Here is a 19,516-nt window from a genome sequence, read left to right on the forward strand (position 1 = left end):
TTTTTGTTCTGTGCAGTAGAACTGATCTGAAACATTTATGTGTTCAGAGTTTCCTCAAAAGCACACTTTTTTCCTTGTCCTGTATTTAAAAATTGATAACCAAGGGAAAAAGCCTCTTGAGTTATAAAAACAGGTTTTTTTCTTGTGATTGTGTCATCCACTGGTAAAACATAATTGAACTCAAGGTTTGCATTTGCAAATGACCTTGACTAAAGTTTTACAATTCAAAGAATTAATTTAATGACTTAGACTATCTAGAATCCCAGAATCACTTTACGGGGCAAAACCTGTGTAGCTCCCACTGAGGACCCTGTATTTAGCAAAGTCAGAAGGTGACTCTTTCTGCCTCTTATGGGATGATTTTAGGCTCTGTTACAAAGAAAATCAGTACAAGGCAGCAGTTCAGAGTGAGGCTGAATGATCTTAGGAGTCTTGTTCTTGCCTACAGCTCAAAGAACCAGCTTGTAAACTCTCTGGGGGTACCTGGCTCGCCAGTCTCCTGGAACCAGTAGCCCTTTATTGGCTCCAGCTTTGGGAATAATCTTCACTCTGTTGCTTTCTGCACATGGAGGCCGGTTTATGTCACGAGGATGACATTGCTGGGTTGTGCATGCTGCATCTTCAAGCACTGAAATAGTTCCTACAAGGGCAAAGATGGCTGTAGTATGTGTGCTTGGTGGATGTAATTCCCTGGCTTACACCACTATGCTATACTGGTTATGAAAAGAATATATAATGTGTTTCTGTCTGTCAGCCCCCTTTGCTCCCTCCTCTCTTCTCCTTCCCCAAAGGGAGGCTGCAGGCTCAAGGTTTTTCCTTGATTCAAGTTTTTAAACTTTATTGGATGCTTCTGAGTGCAAGAGGAGGGAAAAGAACAAGATAATTATTACATACCGTTAGTGCCTGAAGATGAAAATCCTCAGTCTTTATTTCTCACCTTTAAGCCACTATTCATTTTCTTCTTGAGTAAATACTTTCCCAGAAGCATTAGTGACAAAAGCAGTTGTCTGCATGGATGTCCCCCTTGTAAGCATGTCTTAGGTTTTATCCCAGTGGTGCTTACCCAGATATGTGTCATGTGCTGAGTATAGCATAAAGCACTTTGGAGAGTGAATGTTCATTGCAGATTTGAAGTACAATCACAAGTTGATTGGAATATATGTTGTTCTTTCTAGCAAGTTCTTTATAGTTTATTCTTTAGGGATCTTTTAAAAGGCATAAATCATTGTCTTATGATTGCTATTCAAAGGAAGCTGCCTGACTGTATCTGACAGTTCCCTTCCCCAGATTCCCCTTTTCTGCCTCTAGCTCCCTCACCAAGCTGTATCTTCCTGTGAATATACTCAGGTAGGATGACAGAAGAGGGAGAAGAAGAAGATAAAAATAATTTCTCTCTTTAAGAATACTGATCCCCAAATAGGGTAGATACTCGTACAAATAATATGGGTGCTGTTAAAACCCGTAGACAAGAGAAGTAGGTACTAGTTATCTGCTATATTATTGCTCTGGACAGGGTTGTGTATATAGACGCAGTCACAGCAATGAAACAACAGAAACCAATGTGCAGCTCACTGACTCCCTGTTCAGTGTGAAGTGAGTAAGTGCAAGGCACCAGACTGGGACCACAACCACGTCGACACAGTTCTTGCAAAGGACTTTGGCTGACATGCTCTGCTTCCTCTGGCTGAGGCTCTGGCTCCTTGTTTGATAGCCAGCCAGGTATATGTCCCAGTAGTTTTTAAGCTTGTACCTGTCAATTAGGCGTATTCTAAATGGACCGTGGGCGTGGACAACTGCTAGATAGGGAATTTAATCTTTTGCCTCTGCTTGCTGGAAGAAGAATTGGATGGCATTACGAGTGGGGAAACATTAGTGGTTTCCTAGCTGGCAGATCTGGATTATGCTGGCAGTGCAGAATCTGTAGGAGACTCAGCTCAGCTCAGTGTAACTACACATGTCCCTTGGCATCAAGGTATCTTTTTTTTTTCTTTTTTTAATTATTATTCTGCCCTTTCTGGATATTTACAGCTCTGCTGTTTTTTAAAAGCAGAGTTCTAAACAAGGGATCTTGGTCAAAATGTAGTATCTGTTTACTGTAGTCTTGCTATTAGTCTCTCTGTCCCTGCAGGACTTAAGCAATGCTGTGTATACATATATTTCAACATCATCTGGGATGTTTAAGGGTATTGAGTATGATTAAGCAATGGGCATTATTAAAAATATTACTTGAAGGGAAGGGTGTCATAATCATGCCTTTGGATTTCCTCCTTTAGGACAACCTGTGTTTTAATTACCTCATTGGACTTTCATAAATTTGAAAGAGGCCTCCACCTCCTAGATGTCCGTTTCTGGATTTCCTAATACACCCTCTTGTTAAAAGTTCATGTTCATCATATTCTGCTCTTTATCTCCACTCATATTAATGCTTTAAAATAGGTGAAACTCAGTGATCAAATAAATGCTTCCTTTTTGACATGGAAAAATATACATGATTTAAAAAATAATTTAAAATGGAACTTCCCCTTATTAGCAGTGCTATTGTGAGAATTGGGCTGAAAGCCATACAGTTCCTTCCTTGCCAAAATGGGGCATAACCAAGTTTGTGTAGCAGGCTTTTCATAAGTGTCAGTCCTTACACTGAAAGCTCCTATCCTGTCACCTGTTTGTAAATGCTTCAAATTTAGGAAGCCTGCTGCAGATGGTATCAGTAGTTTTACTGATCTGAGGCCTTGGGCAAATTCATTTGATTTGCTTTGAAACTGCATATTCAAAATTCAATAAAATAAGAGGGTCTGATGGTGCAGCTGCAGCGTATCCCCTCCAGCTGGGTAAACTGAGATGTTTCAAGGCCCTGGACTAGCAAAGCCTGGGTGTGATATACAGATTATACAGATAGCTGCCAGGGAAGAGGTTTTGGCAGGCTGGGTGCAGCAATACCCCCTGCCAGCAGACTTGGGAGTAACAGTGGCTTTCATGCTATGTGGCATCTTGTGCTGGCTTTCCTAGACAGAAATTTGTTGGTGCAATAGTGGCGGCAGGCCAGTGGGAGGGGATTGCCTCAAGGGTAAAGGGATGGAATGTAGGAAAAACAATAAAATCAAAACGCTCCAGTTGTTTTGAAAGTGATTGGCTATCCTGAATGCCTTGGTATGGATCCAAAATGATCTGCTCCATGGGCGGGTTTCGTTAAATTGCATTCAGAAATCATATTTGCCCTTGGGCAAATACCCTTGCTTTTATGCATACTAGGCAAGTCACGTGCACCAAAATGGAATTCACATGGTGCTTTAGTCAAAAAGCTAATGTCAGTCATCATACCTTTTATGCATATCCAGTCCCTTGATTCTTTATGCCCATTTAAATATGCAGAAGTGCTTTTTATTATTACCTTGCCTGTAAAGCACTGATATATGTATATATAGGCCATGTAATTTATTGCAGTATAGACCCTTCTCTGCATATGTATTCAGCACTTACAAATATAAATTAAAATCATGAGGCATAAAGTGTTTTGGTTGTTGGGTTCTGATTTTCTGAGATTTCTGCTGTTAAACTGTGGAAGTAATTCCTTTATGCGCTGTGCGTCCGTGCTTTCCAAATAACTACTTCAGTAGCAGTACATGGCTTATCTTTGTAGCATTGTAGTGCCGGTATCCTTGTGAGCTTCACAGTTCTGGCACAACCAGCACAGTGCCTAAAGGTGAGATAATCAGAGAATACATGCAGGGACATTATTTGAGCACCATATCGTTGGACTGCACAGTATGTCCCTAGTTACTGAAAGGGCTACCATGAAATTTAATTTAGAATTTTACAGACACATTTTGAATTGGAAATCTCTGTAATAACTTTCCCTTTGCTCAGCCTTTTAACTGTGAAATTCAGTTGGGGAGTTTTGAAGCAGCAGGTAGTGTTGCAGCACTCTAGAGGGATTTTGCCAGAATTCAGCTAAAGTGCTTGCAAGTGTCATTTCCATATTTAACTAATTTCAGTTTTTAATTAGCTCCATGTGAAAAATGAGAGTTCACGCTGAGCTAAGCTGTCAGCATAGAGTCTTGTTTCCTTTCTAGCCTCTCAGGACAATTATTGCAGCATCCTCTGGTTTTTTCAATGAGAGTGCTTAGCCACTGCACGCTCAGTCCCTCCCATTGTTCCCTGACAGGAGTCAGTGAGTGTGTTGTGTCTAACTTGCTAAAATGGAGAAGATAAGTTCTGAACATATTTCAAATACAAAATTGGTTTAGTAAAGGTTCAAAGAACTTCATAGGTCTGACTCAGAAATGTACAGTAGAATATAATGCATCCCTTCCTCAGACCTCACTGGTACTGTGCAGTCAGTTACATTGTTCAGAACAATATCTGATCATTTCAGCTTCATTACTTATTGCATTGGGTAATATTACGTTTTAGAAAGCACAGTGTGAAAGCCGTTTTTTTCATGGTGCTTTCTGCAACCTGAGCGCTAACAATGCAATGCTCCATAGACTGTTTCGTCCCAAAGTCCTGTGGTCCTCTATAAAAAGAGAACTGCTTTTGCATAAAATTCCATAATGTAGTATAGGGATGGAGATTTGTTAATCCTGCATCTGAGCTGAAAATTTACTTCTGAGGACTTGAATGCAAATGTTAGAATACTTTTCAAGAATGAAGTGAGAGCTGCAGTTTATGTCAACTCTGCAAAAACATGGGATGTGAACAGATTTCTGAAATAATTTTATGAACTGATAGCAATCCTGAGTTACATTTACGTGACAGTCATATAATACCATTGTTATTTTTGAAAGAATGCAGTCATTAAATTGTCAAAATCACATTTAAATGGAAAAATTGGTGAAATAACTCTGTAGCCGCTATCACAGGGATTATTTTTAAAATCTGTCCTAGAAGGTGAGATTTGTAAAGATTTATGAATAGGTTTGGTCGTGTCTTCATTTTAATATCTGTTCATATTCTAGCAAAATAAAGGTTGTGTGTATTTTATTTCTCACTAATTAGTATGGACAGACACTTCCAGTAGACAGAAGCAGATTTTCTCTATTAGACCATAAAATCAAATGCATCTTTTTCAAATTGAAATGGATGGGAAAAAATCTCAGCTGTAGCACTTTCTGGGTACTTAAATGTTAGTAATGTTGTGAAAGAAGAAGGCAATACATTGCAGAAACTTGTCAGATACAGTGACACCGAGAAGTTTCTAGTCATTTTTCTTTTAAGTTATCGAGGAGCAGCTTTGATACCTGCTTCCAAAATGAAGTAAATTCTTGAAAGGAAAAAAAAAAAACAGGAAAATAAATTTCATAGTGAAGAGTGAGGCTGAAATGCTAGATGGATTTTCAATATAGTTTAGGGTTTGGGGTTTTTTTAAATATAGTATTTACTGTTTCATCTGTCAAAGAAAAAAAGATATATAATCCTGGTTTGGTTGCTGGCCAACTGGGTGTTAGAGACATGAAGAAGTAGAACTTGAGCACTAGCTATGAAGTACTAATGTGTAGGTTTAGCTACCATGTATTGCTTTTTGCCCCTGTAGTGTAAGTTGTCTTCTCTCTGAAGGATAATTCCCGATTATTTTATAAGTATTATTAAGTAATATTGTTACATATGTTAAAATCTATTGTATTAATCATTTAGCATAAGTCAGTTATGCTTTACAAAATGTATGTAATTGAAGCCAAAGGTTTTTGAGGGTTTGTAATCTAGCTCATATTTTATTCTATGATTCACTAATTAATTGTATACAGTGATACATATGCTAATGCATTATCATTCATGTCCAATTCACCCTGCAATTTAAACTGTTGACTTTGGAGGGTAAAGTTTTTTATGGGTTGCATTGCTGTTGCCTGTAGAAAACACTATTTTTTCAGGCATTGTTATGATATTCGCAATCTCAAATACTTAAAATAAATAGATGAGTTCTGAAGTGAAGCTCTCTCCACTGAAGTCAGTGACAATTTTGACCTTGATTACAATGGGCCTTGATTTTAAACAGCTCTAAACTGACTGATGATGAGCATTCTGCATTGCTGACCTCAGACAGTGGAATTGGCTTCTGCACCATTTTGTATGCAAGATGGAAAGCTTCATTAAAATGATCAGGTATCAGATACTCTGTACAATAAGCTGGCTTCATTTATCTGTTGTGGACAGCAGCTCTATCTGTAACAGTGATTTCTACTATCTCTGCTGAATTTTGTTATATCAAGAAGAAGATCAAATTGAGCTAGTCTTAAAACCCCATATTATAAAAGGCAATTTAAGACATAATAGATAAAGAAAACTAATACAAATATTAATATTTAATTAAGTGTATATTATGATCATGTTCCTTAGATGAATCGGGATGTAAGTATCCAAATTAAATATAATTGTCTTCCATTATGCATGGTGCACAGTGCTTGAAATGGACTTACGTAGACTGGTGTGCTATCATGATGTTTCTCAGGACTTAAAATGCATATGCAAGCTTTTCTTCATTCCTATATTGACTGATGAAATTGTATAACAGGATGTTTTGGTGATGCAACTGATAATCATATATGAACACACACACACATACACACAGAAAATTGTAAAATATATATTGCTGCAGTGTGAAAACTTGCAACTCTGCCCTTCAAAATGAAGCAGTGATCTGAAACTAAAATCCTGGAACCATATAAACCCTTCATTGATTTCTCTGTTTTCTAATGTACTTCCATATTGGTGTGATCACACTGAAATCATGTCCTCACTTGCAGCTTGTACTTCCTTATCTGCTTTAGAATTCTAGATGGGAAGACAAGAAGGCACGGATGTGGGAGGGCAAGCTTTAAGTCTCTGCTTTGTTTGAAAAATTGTTTTTCCTGTGAAAGCAAAATAAGCAAACTTCAGACTTGGAAACCTGCCAAGAACAAGACAGGTATAAGATTAAAAATAGAATATATCCCAGTTATAGTAAACCCATTATGGGAAACGCTTAAGAGAAATCATGTAAGGACAATGGAAAAAAATTTTCTCAAAAACTTAACTGAAGTCCAATTTGATAATTGTTTATTTCTTAAAAAGTTACCATTTAAAAAAAACCACGAAGGAATATGAGTCACAAGGCTGTAACTGACTGGTTGTATAAGATATTTATCAAATACAATCTGTATATTTGATTTTCATATATGTTTCTATTCTGGATCAGTAGAACAACTAATTCACAATACATTAATAATGTCAGCTTTGCAAGGCATATAGAAGGTCTAAATCTGCCTAGATGCTAAATATAATCTGTACCTTTATCTCAATATCGAGACACAATTTAGGCTACATTTATATATACCTTTTGAAGTGTATCATGAAAGAAGTATAAACAGTTTATAGTGTTGAAAATGAATGAGCTGCTTTGGGAGAAGAAATCATATTTACTTCTCATCTTTGGATTTATTTCCTCTTTGTAATGACCTTTTAACGCCAATAATTACTTTGTGTAGAGAGTAAAACCTTAAATTTTATCATTAATGCAAGGTTTTATAGTCAGGTGATTAAATTAAACTATTCTGTATAATTTCTATTAAAGGACGAATATACTCTGTGATTAGAAATTATACTTTTTTGCACCATGGACAGAAATTTGGCCATTCATAATCATGCAGTTCCACTTCATTTAGTGTATGCAAAGGAGTAATAAAGGTAAAAACTATTTTCTTATCAATATGACTAACAATCAGAGGTTGAGTCAAGGTCTGAATGCTTTGGAACAGTTAGATTATGAAAATCTTGTTCAACATGTTTGTAGAGATTAGGGCAGTTGTACTTTCAGAAGATGAACGTAGTCGAATAAATGTTTGACATGATATCCCTTAGGGTTACAATCAGTATTAAAAGTAAAGCAGTTATTCTAATCCTTGTAAATTCAGGCATCAGTGATTTAAGAGAGTATATTTGTGTCTATATTCCTTGAAACGCCAGTTTCAAGTCTCAGCTAGGTTCTTCCTCCTCTTGGAAACAGAATAAAGACAAGCTGGGTACTTTGTTCATGATAATGGTGCTTTTAGGTGTGAAATTAAAATTGGATTCAATTGGTTTTGTATTAACATTAAATGCTCACAATTGCTCAAAAAAAAAATGAGGTTTTCCGTTGTGTTTTAGTCAAGAGCATCCCTTTCTGCTATTCTAAGCCTATTTCAAAAGTGGCAGTATTTTGGCAAAGCTGGTAAAGTGGATATTGTATAATGTGATTTGGGACCTTCCAGGCTGAAAGATGCTGTATTAAGTAAATAAAAATAGAAACACTTCTCTTATTAGTTACAGCCATCTAGTTCAGATGCAAGACCAAAAAGATTGCAGCCTTGACTCTTAAAATTGCCGTAAGAAGTGATTTCATTTTATACAGTCTCAGGAACTGATTAATCTTGTGCCAGTTTTCTACGCTCTCTACAATCTAAGGTCTGTCACGAGAATAAATGAATAGTGCACTGTATTCTGCTTCTCTTTTAAGGTCTCTGTTGTGAGATTCCAGATCCTGAAGGTAGCATGCAATGCTGTTACCCTTCTTGTGACAAAAAGATTGCTCAAAGTGGCACAAAATCAAAACATTTCAGTAAAGAGGACTGAAAAGAGAAAAGTCAAAAAGTCTAAACCAGGGATTCTTTCTCAGTCCCAGTTAGACTGGGGAACTGGTGACTGGGGAACTACTACCCACCCAAGGTACAGCTCTTGTTCCTGTAGGCTGAAGCTCTGCTTGCCTGATGTTATCCTTGGAATTGGGAGCCAGGTCTTCACATCCTCCAATTTTCCCCACCCTCAAAGTAAGTGCAAGTGTGTGTAAGCTTTTTAAGTATTTTTGGAAGCAGAAAGACTGAAGTTGGACATAGAGGAATGAACTTTCAAAGCATTGCATGGCAGATAAGCACACAAATCACATTACTACTAATGGGATTTGCGGGTATATCTTTCATGCTGTGCTTTGAAAATTCATTCCATTCAGTTTACTGATGTGCACAGGGAAAGAAATCAGTCAGCTTGGAGGGGGTGTGTGACCAATGAAAAAAAAACCAATTTGCTTTTTTGGGGTCCCCCTATTTCTTCCATATGAACACAGTGACAATGAACCATCTTATAGCACTCCTTCCATCTCCTTTTTTATCGTTAATAACATTTATTCCAAAGAAAGCAATTAATAAATCCCAGCAGAAGTTTTGCTGCTGATTATAACAATACACTCATTCATAGATCCTTTATGGCGTTTCTATAAAATGCTTCTTGGGCTGGATGCTTCATCAAGCAAAAGCCCTGTTCTAAACAGTTTATTGTCTAGAAGGGTTTACATGCTGAGGGTGAAATTATGCCTAAGGATTGCTTTCTTATGTTTAAGATTGTGTGAAGTCAACTTTCCTTTCCACTGTGTTTTCAGAAAGGCACAATATCTCCTGTGTCTCCCTGGTGAGCGGAAAGAGCATGCCTGACATTTCTGCCATAGAGGGGAGGCACCGTGCTTTCCCCTCTTAAACAGCAAGACCTATCCTTAACAAAGAGTGCAGAAGCAAAGATAAGGGTCTGCCTCTGTTTTCCTCTGCTTACGTCCCAGAAAGTGAGGTGCTGAAATTCAAGTTTTACTGTGACCGTGTTTATAGGATCACTGTTGGATTAGAGAAGCACAGAGCTGTATTCTCTCTGCAGCTGTGAGAAGGCTGGCAGAACCCGTAGCCTGATATTTATTACATTCGTCATTTCATAAACTCACTGGGTAATCAGTCCTCACGGCTTTCCTCGTGTAGTCAGAAAATACACTCTGTCTTTCTCTTTGGAAAGTTACAAGAAGTCGTTGTTGTTGTTATTTTAAGTAAAACTATTGAAGAGCTCAGGCACAGTTAAGGAGAGTAGAAATTTGTAGATGGGTAACGTATAGAAGCTTGTATGTGGGTAACAATATCAGCTTAATTCAATTGATGGAGAAGTGGAAAAAGACATATTACAAGATATAAAAATATGCAGCAGTGCCATTGTAGTTAATGGAATTCTCCATTTTTAACATTGTAAACTAAAAAAAGTGACTCTGAGAAGTGAAAGGTCTTGTTCAATGTTATGTGTAGGATAAATAAGACAGAAAAATGGTTCTTTATTGTGCTCTCTAGCCATAATACAGGCAAACCTATTGTTTTAATGAAAATAGGGTGATCTGTTCTTAAGTTGTGTATTTTGATAATGCTTTAAATGGAGTTCCCAAATGAACTTTTAATTTAAATTTATTAAGAAAATGTAGTGCCTTCCAAATAGCATACCGATGATTAAGCTGATTTACTGAGAATGAATGACCTTGAAAGTAAGCTGTCTATTCGTTGTTGAGCTTCAATGGTCACAGTCAATAAGCTGTACTTTTTGCATACACTCTACAATAGTAATATTAAATTTTGATCAAGTGATCTATTTTTTTAAATACTACTTTAAGCTTTCCTGCAAACAATCGCATGCTCACAAGTAGAGGAGACAATATGATCAGGAGTACATCCAAATGTTTTACAAGAAGTCTGTAAGATCTTAGTCATTAATATTACAACATGAGTTCATAAACGCCCTAAGTACTGGTAGTCCAGAGATTATTATTTTTTTTTTACCTGATCTTTAATCTCTGGTATCAAATGTAAAAGTTACATTCTTATCTCCTGTGTCCCTGAGATCTCCAACAAGATATTTTGAAAATATGTTGCTCATAACTGACTCTGCTTTGCTATTAATTAGAGTATTTACTGTTGTGCTGGTGAATAACTACCCTAAGTTGAGAAACTTGCACAAACTTTGTGGCATGTCAGGAACTGCCATTTTATATATTACATTCTCAGCCCATTTATATGTACTGAGGCTTATGCCCTAGGGTACCTAAAAATCATACTGCTTCTAGGAAATGCTTTGTGGCATAAAAATGCAAGGGTTTGCCTGTGATGCGTTGATCTAAACATTCCTTAGATTGTCTGGGCTGGTAGATAGGTAGGGACATGCTGTGGTACAGTGTAGGGGATAGAAATGCGTCAAACACTTCAAGAAACATTGGGACTACCCCAAGGAATATTGTATGCATGTAGGAGCAGCTGTGTTGGGTCAGATAAAAGTCAAATAATCCATTAACACACCTCCAGCATCCAAAAGTAGTTGTCTTGTAAGAACGGACAAATCATGTATGTACTTTTCCCTACTGATCTTCCAGCCTCTGGTTCTTCTAGGTCCTTTCTGAGATGAGGCCAGGTGGCGTAACAATATTTCTTGCTTTGTTCGCTCTTCTCATAAAGATTCAATGTTATAATTACTTAAAATTTTCAGGGAACTTTATCATCTAGACCAAAATTTCCCTTCAGTTTGATAATAGTCAGCTCAGAGCTCATTATTTTATATGTGGAGTTAAGATTACTCCTCTCCAGTGTATGTTATTTTATCTTAACCAGGTTTGAATTTTGTCTGCCATTTTATGGCCCAGTCACTCGGTTGCATTATGTCCTTACACAGTTCTCAGTCAGCCCTCTTCTTGAATAATGCAGTATCAGCAGCAGACTCTGTCACTACCCTGCATGGTCTGTTTTCCATTTGGAATTCTATCATATCATATATGATAAGTTTGGAATTTTTTTTAAATACTACTTTAAACTTTCCTGTAGATAATGTATCAAAAATGGCAGATGTCCACACAGCAAGCCATATGGCTTTTGGTTTGCTTTTAGAAAAAGGCCTGGGATGTGATCAATTTTTCTGAGATCTCTTGGATACCCTCAGGAGGACTTTGGCATCCTTGTCACAGTCACAGTAGGTATTCAAGGAAGAATATAAAGTTCTGGCAGTTAGTCCTGAACTTTAGGAGAGACATCATTGTTTCTCTAGCAAGGAAAGGTGATAGTTGTTCACATTGTTTATTTGAAGACTGCTTCTTTTAAGTGACAAAGACTCATATTCTTTAGTAATGATTTACCAAGCACTTTAATATATGTTAAAGTGGAGGAATTGCAGATTGGAGCTTCCTGGAGACACTGTCCCTTTTTGCCGGTAAAAGAATATGAAAGGGCATTAGTATAATTGCGAGGCCAGGTGCTTGGATTCAGCAGCTTTCTTTGAGACAACTGCCTCAGCCATCATTTAACACAAGGAGTCATGTATTCCACTCTGTCTGCATACTGACAGTGCTTGTATTCCTCCTGCTGCAAATGCGGCTGAAGGCTGGCCAAAGTTACTGAGCAACGGATGGCGTCAGCCTCTGTAAAACATCTACGACTTACTGAAATCTGACTTTGTCAGGCGTATTTGTTGCCAAGTCCAAATTTTGTGAGAGAGGACTTTTACTGATGTCCACAATGATGAGATACCTTGTACATAAATAACGCTTGCAGAATTGCCCATCTGACATAGCCTAGCTGTCCTCTGTGTTCAGTTGCCTTTAATCCTAAAACATGTTAGCAAAATAGGGATCTCAACTGAGATTTAGTTCAACAAATTCAGATTGTGTGTGTATTTGTGAACTGTCTTGTAACCTCTTCAGATGTGAGAGGAGCTAGGGAAGGTGTCCTGGTTTCAGCTGGGATAGAGTTAATTTTCTTCCTAGTAGCTAATACAGTGCTGTGTTTTGGATTTAGGATGAGAATAATGTCATAACACACTGATATTTTAGTTGTTGCTAAGTAATGCTTACACTAGGCAAGGACTTGTCAGCTTCCCGTGCTCTGCCAGGTGCACAAGAAGCTGGGAGGGGGCACAGCCAGGACAGCCGACCCAGACTGGCCAAAGGGCTATTCCATACCATATGATGTCATGCTCAGCATCTGAGCTGGGGGGAGCTGGCTGGGGAGCAGCAATTGCTGCTCGGGTACAGGCTGGGCATCGGTCAATGGGTGGTGAGCAATTGCATTGTGCATCACTTGTTTTGTACAGTGTTTTATCATTATCGTTGTTGTTATTATTATTTTCTCTTCCTCTGCTGTCCTATTAAAACTGTCTTTATCTCAACCCACAGGTTTTACTTTTTTTTTTCCGATTCTCTCCCCCATCCCACGGGGGACGGGAGGTGAGCAAGTAGCTGTGTGGTGCTTAGTTGCTGACTGGGGTTAAACCACACCAGAAGGCTTCTTACTTTTCTTGTTATAGCTACCCAATAATCCGTGCTCCTCAGATAGAGACCTGAAAGCACTAGTTAGAATCAAGTGTAGTGTTTTCAGTCACCAGACAAGGTTTTCCCATGCAGTTCCTCCATTGCTCTTTTCTGACCTTCAGACCCCTGCTATTCCTGTCTCAGGCATCTCTTGAGGAGAGGCTGTCAGTTGTGATGAATTGTGCATTCATTTTGTAATGGGGGCAAGTAATCACTAGGGAGTAGGCCTAACACACTTGTTTCACTTGTGACTTGGGTTGCATTTGAACCTGTTTCTCCAGAGGAATAGTAGTAGAATATTAAACTACTATGTTTCTAGTCTTTTAAGTAACTGTTATTTTATAAATACTACGAGATCAGTAAGATAAATTTCTGGTATTTGTGGAGTTCTGTCGCACGATCAAGAAGTAGTAACTAGTAAAGAACCACAAGTCTCAGTTGAATAATATTTAATACATAGTAAGCATGCAATAATGTTTAATTATTTTTTAATTTTTTTGGATACATTTATTCTTTTCAAGTTGCCCAGGTTACCCATCTATGTGCACCCAGAAGTGTAAAACACTAAACTTCTTTTGCTTCATACAAATATTGTGGTGCATTAAAACTATGTACAGACCATATGAAATAAAAAATAGATGTGCAGATAGTTATTTGAATATATATGCTATAAAATTACATGCTGCTAAGATTTATTAGGTACCTTTTGTTTCATCATGTCTGTGATTCAATAGGCCTGATTTGGAAATCACACTGATGTTGCTCAAGACTAAGTATACTGGAATAACAAGAGTTACATGATTGTTCACCTCATGAGTGGATGGAAAGGAAGCTTCTAGTGTTTCCGCTCCCCTAGAATACAGTAGCCTACATATAGCAAATGTGCTTTTAGTGTTTATTTGCTAATATTGTTCATGATATAATGGACCAATTTCTTTTTCACATGCAAAGAGGCTGGCCTGCTACAGTTAAACATAATATGACTAGATATATCCTGACAAAGTGAGATCATAGTTTGATGGGTTCATTTTGGATGACAATAATTTATGGTTTAGTAAGCATGACAACTTGGAAAACTAATATATGGAAACATTCTGAATTCTGTTCACTTTTATAATCTTCCCATCTTTTTGAGTCACTTAGGGAATACTGAATTTTCTAACAAGCAAGCGGTGCGTATCTCCCAGACCTTAACTGGGAAGATGCAGTAGGAATGGGGAAAATGGTGGATCGTTAATCTGCGTATTTCTCCCTTTAAGAAGAAATACCATAGAGTAAAGGGATAAGTGCAAAACCTGATTCTGCCCTGCTTATTGGCAGACACTGAGTTGAACTACAGGGAAATCTCTAGCACATGAAGACACCAGAGGTCTCTCATTTTAAAAATACATGGTCAAGAGTGACAGGAGAGCACAAAGGGAAGACAGAGAGCTTTCTGAGCTTGGAAACCATTGTCCATTAGACTAAAGTCTGAACAGAGTGAGCATTGGGTTTATGGCCAGAACGAGAGAAGATGAACAAGAGAGGAATGTGGGGACACTACTGAATCTTAGAGAACATTCAAGAAAGTTTTGCATGTAAGTTTTGTAATTTTTCTCTGGATTTGTATACCTTTGGGGATTTCTTAAAATAATGTGTGATTCACTCCAGCAACCTCTATCTTATGTAAGTCTTAGATTAATCCGTGACAGCTCTACCACCTGGAGTGATGAACTAGTTCTCTGCTTTTGTTCTTGTTGGGCATGCAGGTTTAGCTTCCTGTTTGAGGTGCTTTCGCTCTGTACGTATGTGTGTATTACTGGGGTGGGAGTGAGAGGTTGATTATTACTTTTTAGCTAAACCTTTAAACCTAAAACCTGAAGGTTTTACTTCAGATTTTATTGGGTTTATATTCTCATTTTTTAGAGACTGTAAATACACAATTCACTATCCTGAGTTACTAGATGTTAGTGTTAAATGAACCAAATAAATTCTGACAAGCTCAATATTTAAAAATCAGGTATTGGAGACAAGAACTTAGAAAATATGCTTAAATGTTGAAGGGAAAAATCAAACAAACCCAAATAATACCTACAAAACACATTTAAGTGCTCTGTAAAAGACAATATATGAATATACCATACATGTAACAGATAAAATGGCACTTTTTTGTGTTTTAAATCTTCAGGGATGTGTTTGTCCCTGCAGGTTAGTCTATAAACCAAATGGGGAGCTCTAGAAATGTGTTTGAGTAAGTGGGCTGTTTTGGAAAATCAGCGCTCATCTTGATGATCAGCTTTGTATCTAGCTGAGTATCCCAACTCAGCTGTCTGGTGAATATCCTTTGGAGAAAATGTGGCCAGTACTGTAATATCTGATGAAAGTGTGTCATTGGGGGAGAAGGCAAAGCCACAGAATCACAGATTATTTAGTTGTGGTTTAAAAAAAAAACCAAAAAACAACAGGAAAAGTAGGAAACGGGCACAAATTCACTAGCCCAAATTCCTCTTCTGACACATATGCACTCAACTCCTGAGTGGATCCCTGTATTTCTAATTAAATGGGCTTCTACTTATTCCTTTGCCGGAGGCATTTTTGTTTGATTAACAGAACAAAAGGTTAATCATATAAATTTGCCATCTCATAGCATTCTGAAGCAGGAGAGAATAGGTAGCTCCTTGTTCTCCCTGCTCGGCTGCCAGTCAGGTTTGCTATATGCAATGCAAACACAGAGCTTTCCCCTCAGGCCCCTGTGACATAATTTTCTCGAGGTATTCTTGGTAGAAGGTGAACGTTCCTCATGTTTCAGTTGTCTTAGTGAAAGTTTGTAGATCACGTAATGGATACGTGAGCTGCGCAGGAAATTGTCATCTTTTCCCTGTCTCTGTAAGGGACTATAGAAGATGTGCAAATCCCTGCCCCATTAGGAAGGAGCTCTAATTGCTCCTACCTAATGTGCATCTACGATTAAAACACAGAGCAATGGAGTTATTAATGAAATCATGACGTACTTGGAAGCAGATGGATCAGAGTTTTTCTTAATACCATGTTAATAAGATCTTTTTTAATTCCTTGTCTGAATTTACCTGGTAATTATAAGTTAGCAACTATAATTCTCTTGGACAGACTATTAGTTATGACTTCTTTATCTCTTTGTTGTAAGGAATGGTTCACACTTGAAGCAGCAGACTTTCATCTCTGCAAACGACCTACATTTATGATTACGCTTGCAATAAAATAAAAAAAAATTGCAACTTTGAATAAGCACACCGAGAGTATAAAACACAAAAGTCTAATTCTCCTCTATGGCTTGTTTTCATTTCGGGGCCCTGAAATCCACTTAATCTCTATGCACTCTTTGCTTACGGGGGTGGGCCAGCTGAACTCTGCCTTTGGAGCCCTGGCGTGCGCGCATCGCGTGGGAATTGCTGACAGCACAAACACGCCACAAGCTGCTCTGCTACCTGGCGTCCCCCGGCCCTCTCACGTCTACAGCACAGACGATGTCTCTCACTCGGTGGGGAGAGTCTGTATAAGCTAGCAACTTGTTTGTTGTTTGAGCTTTATGAATAATTTTTCAGTTTTGTTGCCATACTGAAAAGAAAATTAGTTGCTTGAGATTAGACTGAAAAGCCTTTTAAAATGTTTGTTTTGGCAAAACAAAAAAGTTGTAATTGAATAAAACATTCAATCCCACATATAATTTTTGTATATTTTCCAGGAATTCTTAAACATTCCCTAGAAATAAATTTTGAGTAGTTTCTCAGCAAAACATCCTTTTCAGGTTCATACTTGGTAGTTTTTAAAATACCAGATGCTTTAATGTATTTTCAATTTTTTTTCCTAATAGAAAAAAAATGTGCAAATTGGGCATGAATGTGAAATCTGGCAACTGCCCTCGTCACACAAAATGTCTCCTGATTTTAGTTACTATTCTTACACATCTGCTTGGTCCGTAGGTATGTCTAGGGGAAGGTGATGTTATGAAAGCTGTCTTGCTTCTCAGCTGCTTTTGTCAAAAATGTGGATGTTAAACTCTGCATAGATTGTGTGCTGAGGGATTTCCAGGAGTTGGGATAGATGGATTCTAGAGGTGGGGGTGCTTTGTTTTGTTTTCTTGGGTTTTAGGCATATGTGTATGAATCGGTCACATCTAAATGGATTCCCTGTATTCAGAAATTATCTGAGTGATGTCTCAAGCACTGTAAATTGCATTTCATGTGATAAGTCTTTTGCCTTGCCTATCCCTAATGTTTAATCTCTGAACACTTAGCTGTGTGGCCACTGATGGTCCATTTGTGACCACACCAGCTCTTCTACAATTACTTGTAATTGGACTCAAAATATGTGCTAATCTTATGTGGATCTGACACTGCAGAAGTGAACAATTATAAGAGTGCTCGTAATCATATATATTTTCTGCCCCTAAATCCCCTCAAACACCATTTTAGTGTATAACTGAAAATGCTGTTCTCTGTGGTATGTACGTTTATGCACATCCTGTGTAAACAGGAAGAGTGCTCATGGTGGGAATAGAGAAAGTGAATAAAAACAGCTTTGTGCGCTTTTCTATCCCTCACCACTCCTCTATACTGGGAGGATGCCATAGGGGTAATATGATGAAAGTATGGAGATGTATTCAGGTAGCTTCTGCTTATACAAGGTGAAGATGCACATAAATCCACTAGCTGAATGATTCAGACCTGTTGAGTCTCATGCATTATGCACAGGACTTACTCAATTAGCCCCTACCACAGTGCCTATAACTCATGCACTTGCGAAGGTGGTGCCGTGGCCTTTCTCCCACTCCATAGCTTACGTGTCAGGCGCAGCTGCATGGCACCTGCAGGCCACACGGGCCTGCCTCCAGCTTAGGGACGGCCAGAGAGGCCACGATGCTGTGGTGCCACCAGAAAGCTCTGCTAGCGGGCAAACCTTCCCTGGCCGGGACTGCACGTGGCTCGCTGTTGTGTGGCCCAGGCCGCCAAGTTTCATGCACTGGATTAGAAAAAATTGTGAGGTCAAAGGATTGGGAAAGGCCTGGGTTTGTTGGGGAAGTTTAATCTACAAAATGAAGACAGAGGCTGTTACATTGTTGGTTTAAATAATTTGTAATAAACACAAAATAATTGCATTACCATGACATTAGTATACATAGGGCTAAAGCTAATTTTATAATCAACGTATAAATTATCACATGTAATTTAAAGCTGGAGCTAGGGTTTGCAGCGGTGCTTTGCTTCCAAGAACGTATCCCCCTGTCACGTGTGCATCGGAAAGGTAGTATGGGAAGCCAAAGTCTGAACAAAATGCTCACCTCTCTGTTTTGAGACACTGGATTGGAAGCATTTTTCCGTTTGTGTTTCAGTAGTCTGGAAGATCTGATAACTGAACAAAAAGTAAGGCAGATTCATGTGAGTCATCAGGGCTTTCTTTTGGACTTCTTCGTTGCCTTTTTTTAAGCGTATTAACATTCCTCTGAGACAAGTCGCTTCACCGTGTTTTCCAAAAGATGCTCAGCTGAAGTTAGCTGTAGCCTCTCTCTGCCCCGACACTTTTGTCTGTGCGCCGCGTCTTTATTTTTCTCGACTTTGTGTCTCCGGCAGCGATGCACCTCCTGGGGCTGAACTGGCAGCTCCAGCCCGCGGACGGACACACCTTCAACAACGGGATGAGGCCGGGCGTGCCGGGCGCCGAGGACGTGGCGACGCTGCCATCTGGAGGCAGAGGTGAGGCTGCGGCTCCAGGCTCTCGGCGCTTCACGGGTTTAGCTCCCTTGCAGTTTTTAATGTATATACTCACACGGAGATGTATGCCAAAGCTTTTTTTAAGGCTGTTTGTAGCATTGCTGGTGTCTTCTGCATTCTGCTGCCTGTAGTTGTTTGCTGGTTCGCTGCCCAGGTACGGCTGTTCCTACTCTGGCCCTCTATGCACTAGTGCACAAAATCATGCAATTGCTAGAACCTCATCTACTAGTGAAGAAGTGCTCCCTCAGTCAAAAAATACATGTACATTTTACTAGGTGTGATATGTCCTGTTTCCATGTACAGCATAGAGATCTCAGAGAAAAAGCTTGATTTAGTGGGAGAAGTACATTGTACCACCTGGGAGAAGTCAAGAACTTTGGCTCCCAGACGGGACCAAATCCCTGTTTTTTCTTCTTTCTCAGATGTAATTCTAATAGAAAACATCAAGGACAGCAGAATTTGACCCATAGCAAATAATCTGTCCCATGATACTAGTATGAGCAATGTAGGCAACAAAAGGATTCTTTTTCTCTTAAAGAAAAACTGTGTTCCAGTGGAGGATGACAGAGACAGGGCAATGAGAAGAATGAGGAAAAATCTGAAAACAGAAATACTTTCTTAAACTGAGAAAGCATATATTAAAAATACAGAGAAATTACATGTCATGAAAAGGATTTTAATCATTTAAATTGAATGC

The 19,516-nt window shown here is 38.5% G+C and overlaps 1 protein-coding gene across 7 annotated transcripts in view; it reads left to right on the forward strand.

Annotated features, from left to right (window-relative positions):
• Positions 1 to 19,516, forward strand: part of TENM2 (teneurin transmembrane protein 2) — a 547,941-nt gene that overhangs the window by 396,572 nt on the left and 131,853 nt on the right. For 4 of the 7 annotated variants that reach the window (XM_072872166.1, XM_072872165.1, XM_072872168.1 and 1 more), the window contains one exon: positions 18,679 to 18,806. In XM_072872166.1, the coding sequence (XP_072728267.1) occupies positions 18,679 to 18,806 (128 nt within the window). The remainder of the gene's footprint in view (positions 1 to 18,678; positions 18,807 to 19,516) is intronic. The other 3 variants (XM_072872162.1, XM_072872163.1, XM_072872164.1) reach the window with 1 other exon arrangement.

This window comes from Ciconia boyciana, chromosome 9 (assembly GCF_034638445.1).
Source record: "Ciconia boyciana chromosome 9, ASM3463844v1, whole genome shotgun sequence".
NCBI classification, from domain to species: domain Eukaryota; kingdom Metazoa; phylum Chordata; class Aves; order Ciconiiformes; family Ciconiidae; genus Ciconia; species Ciconia boyciana.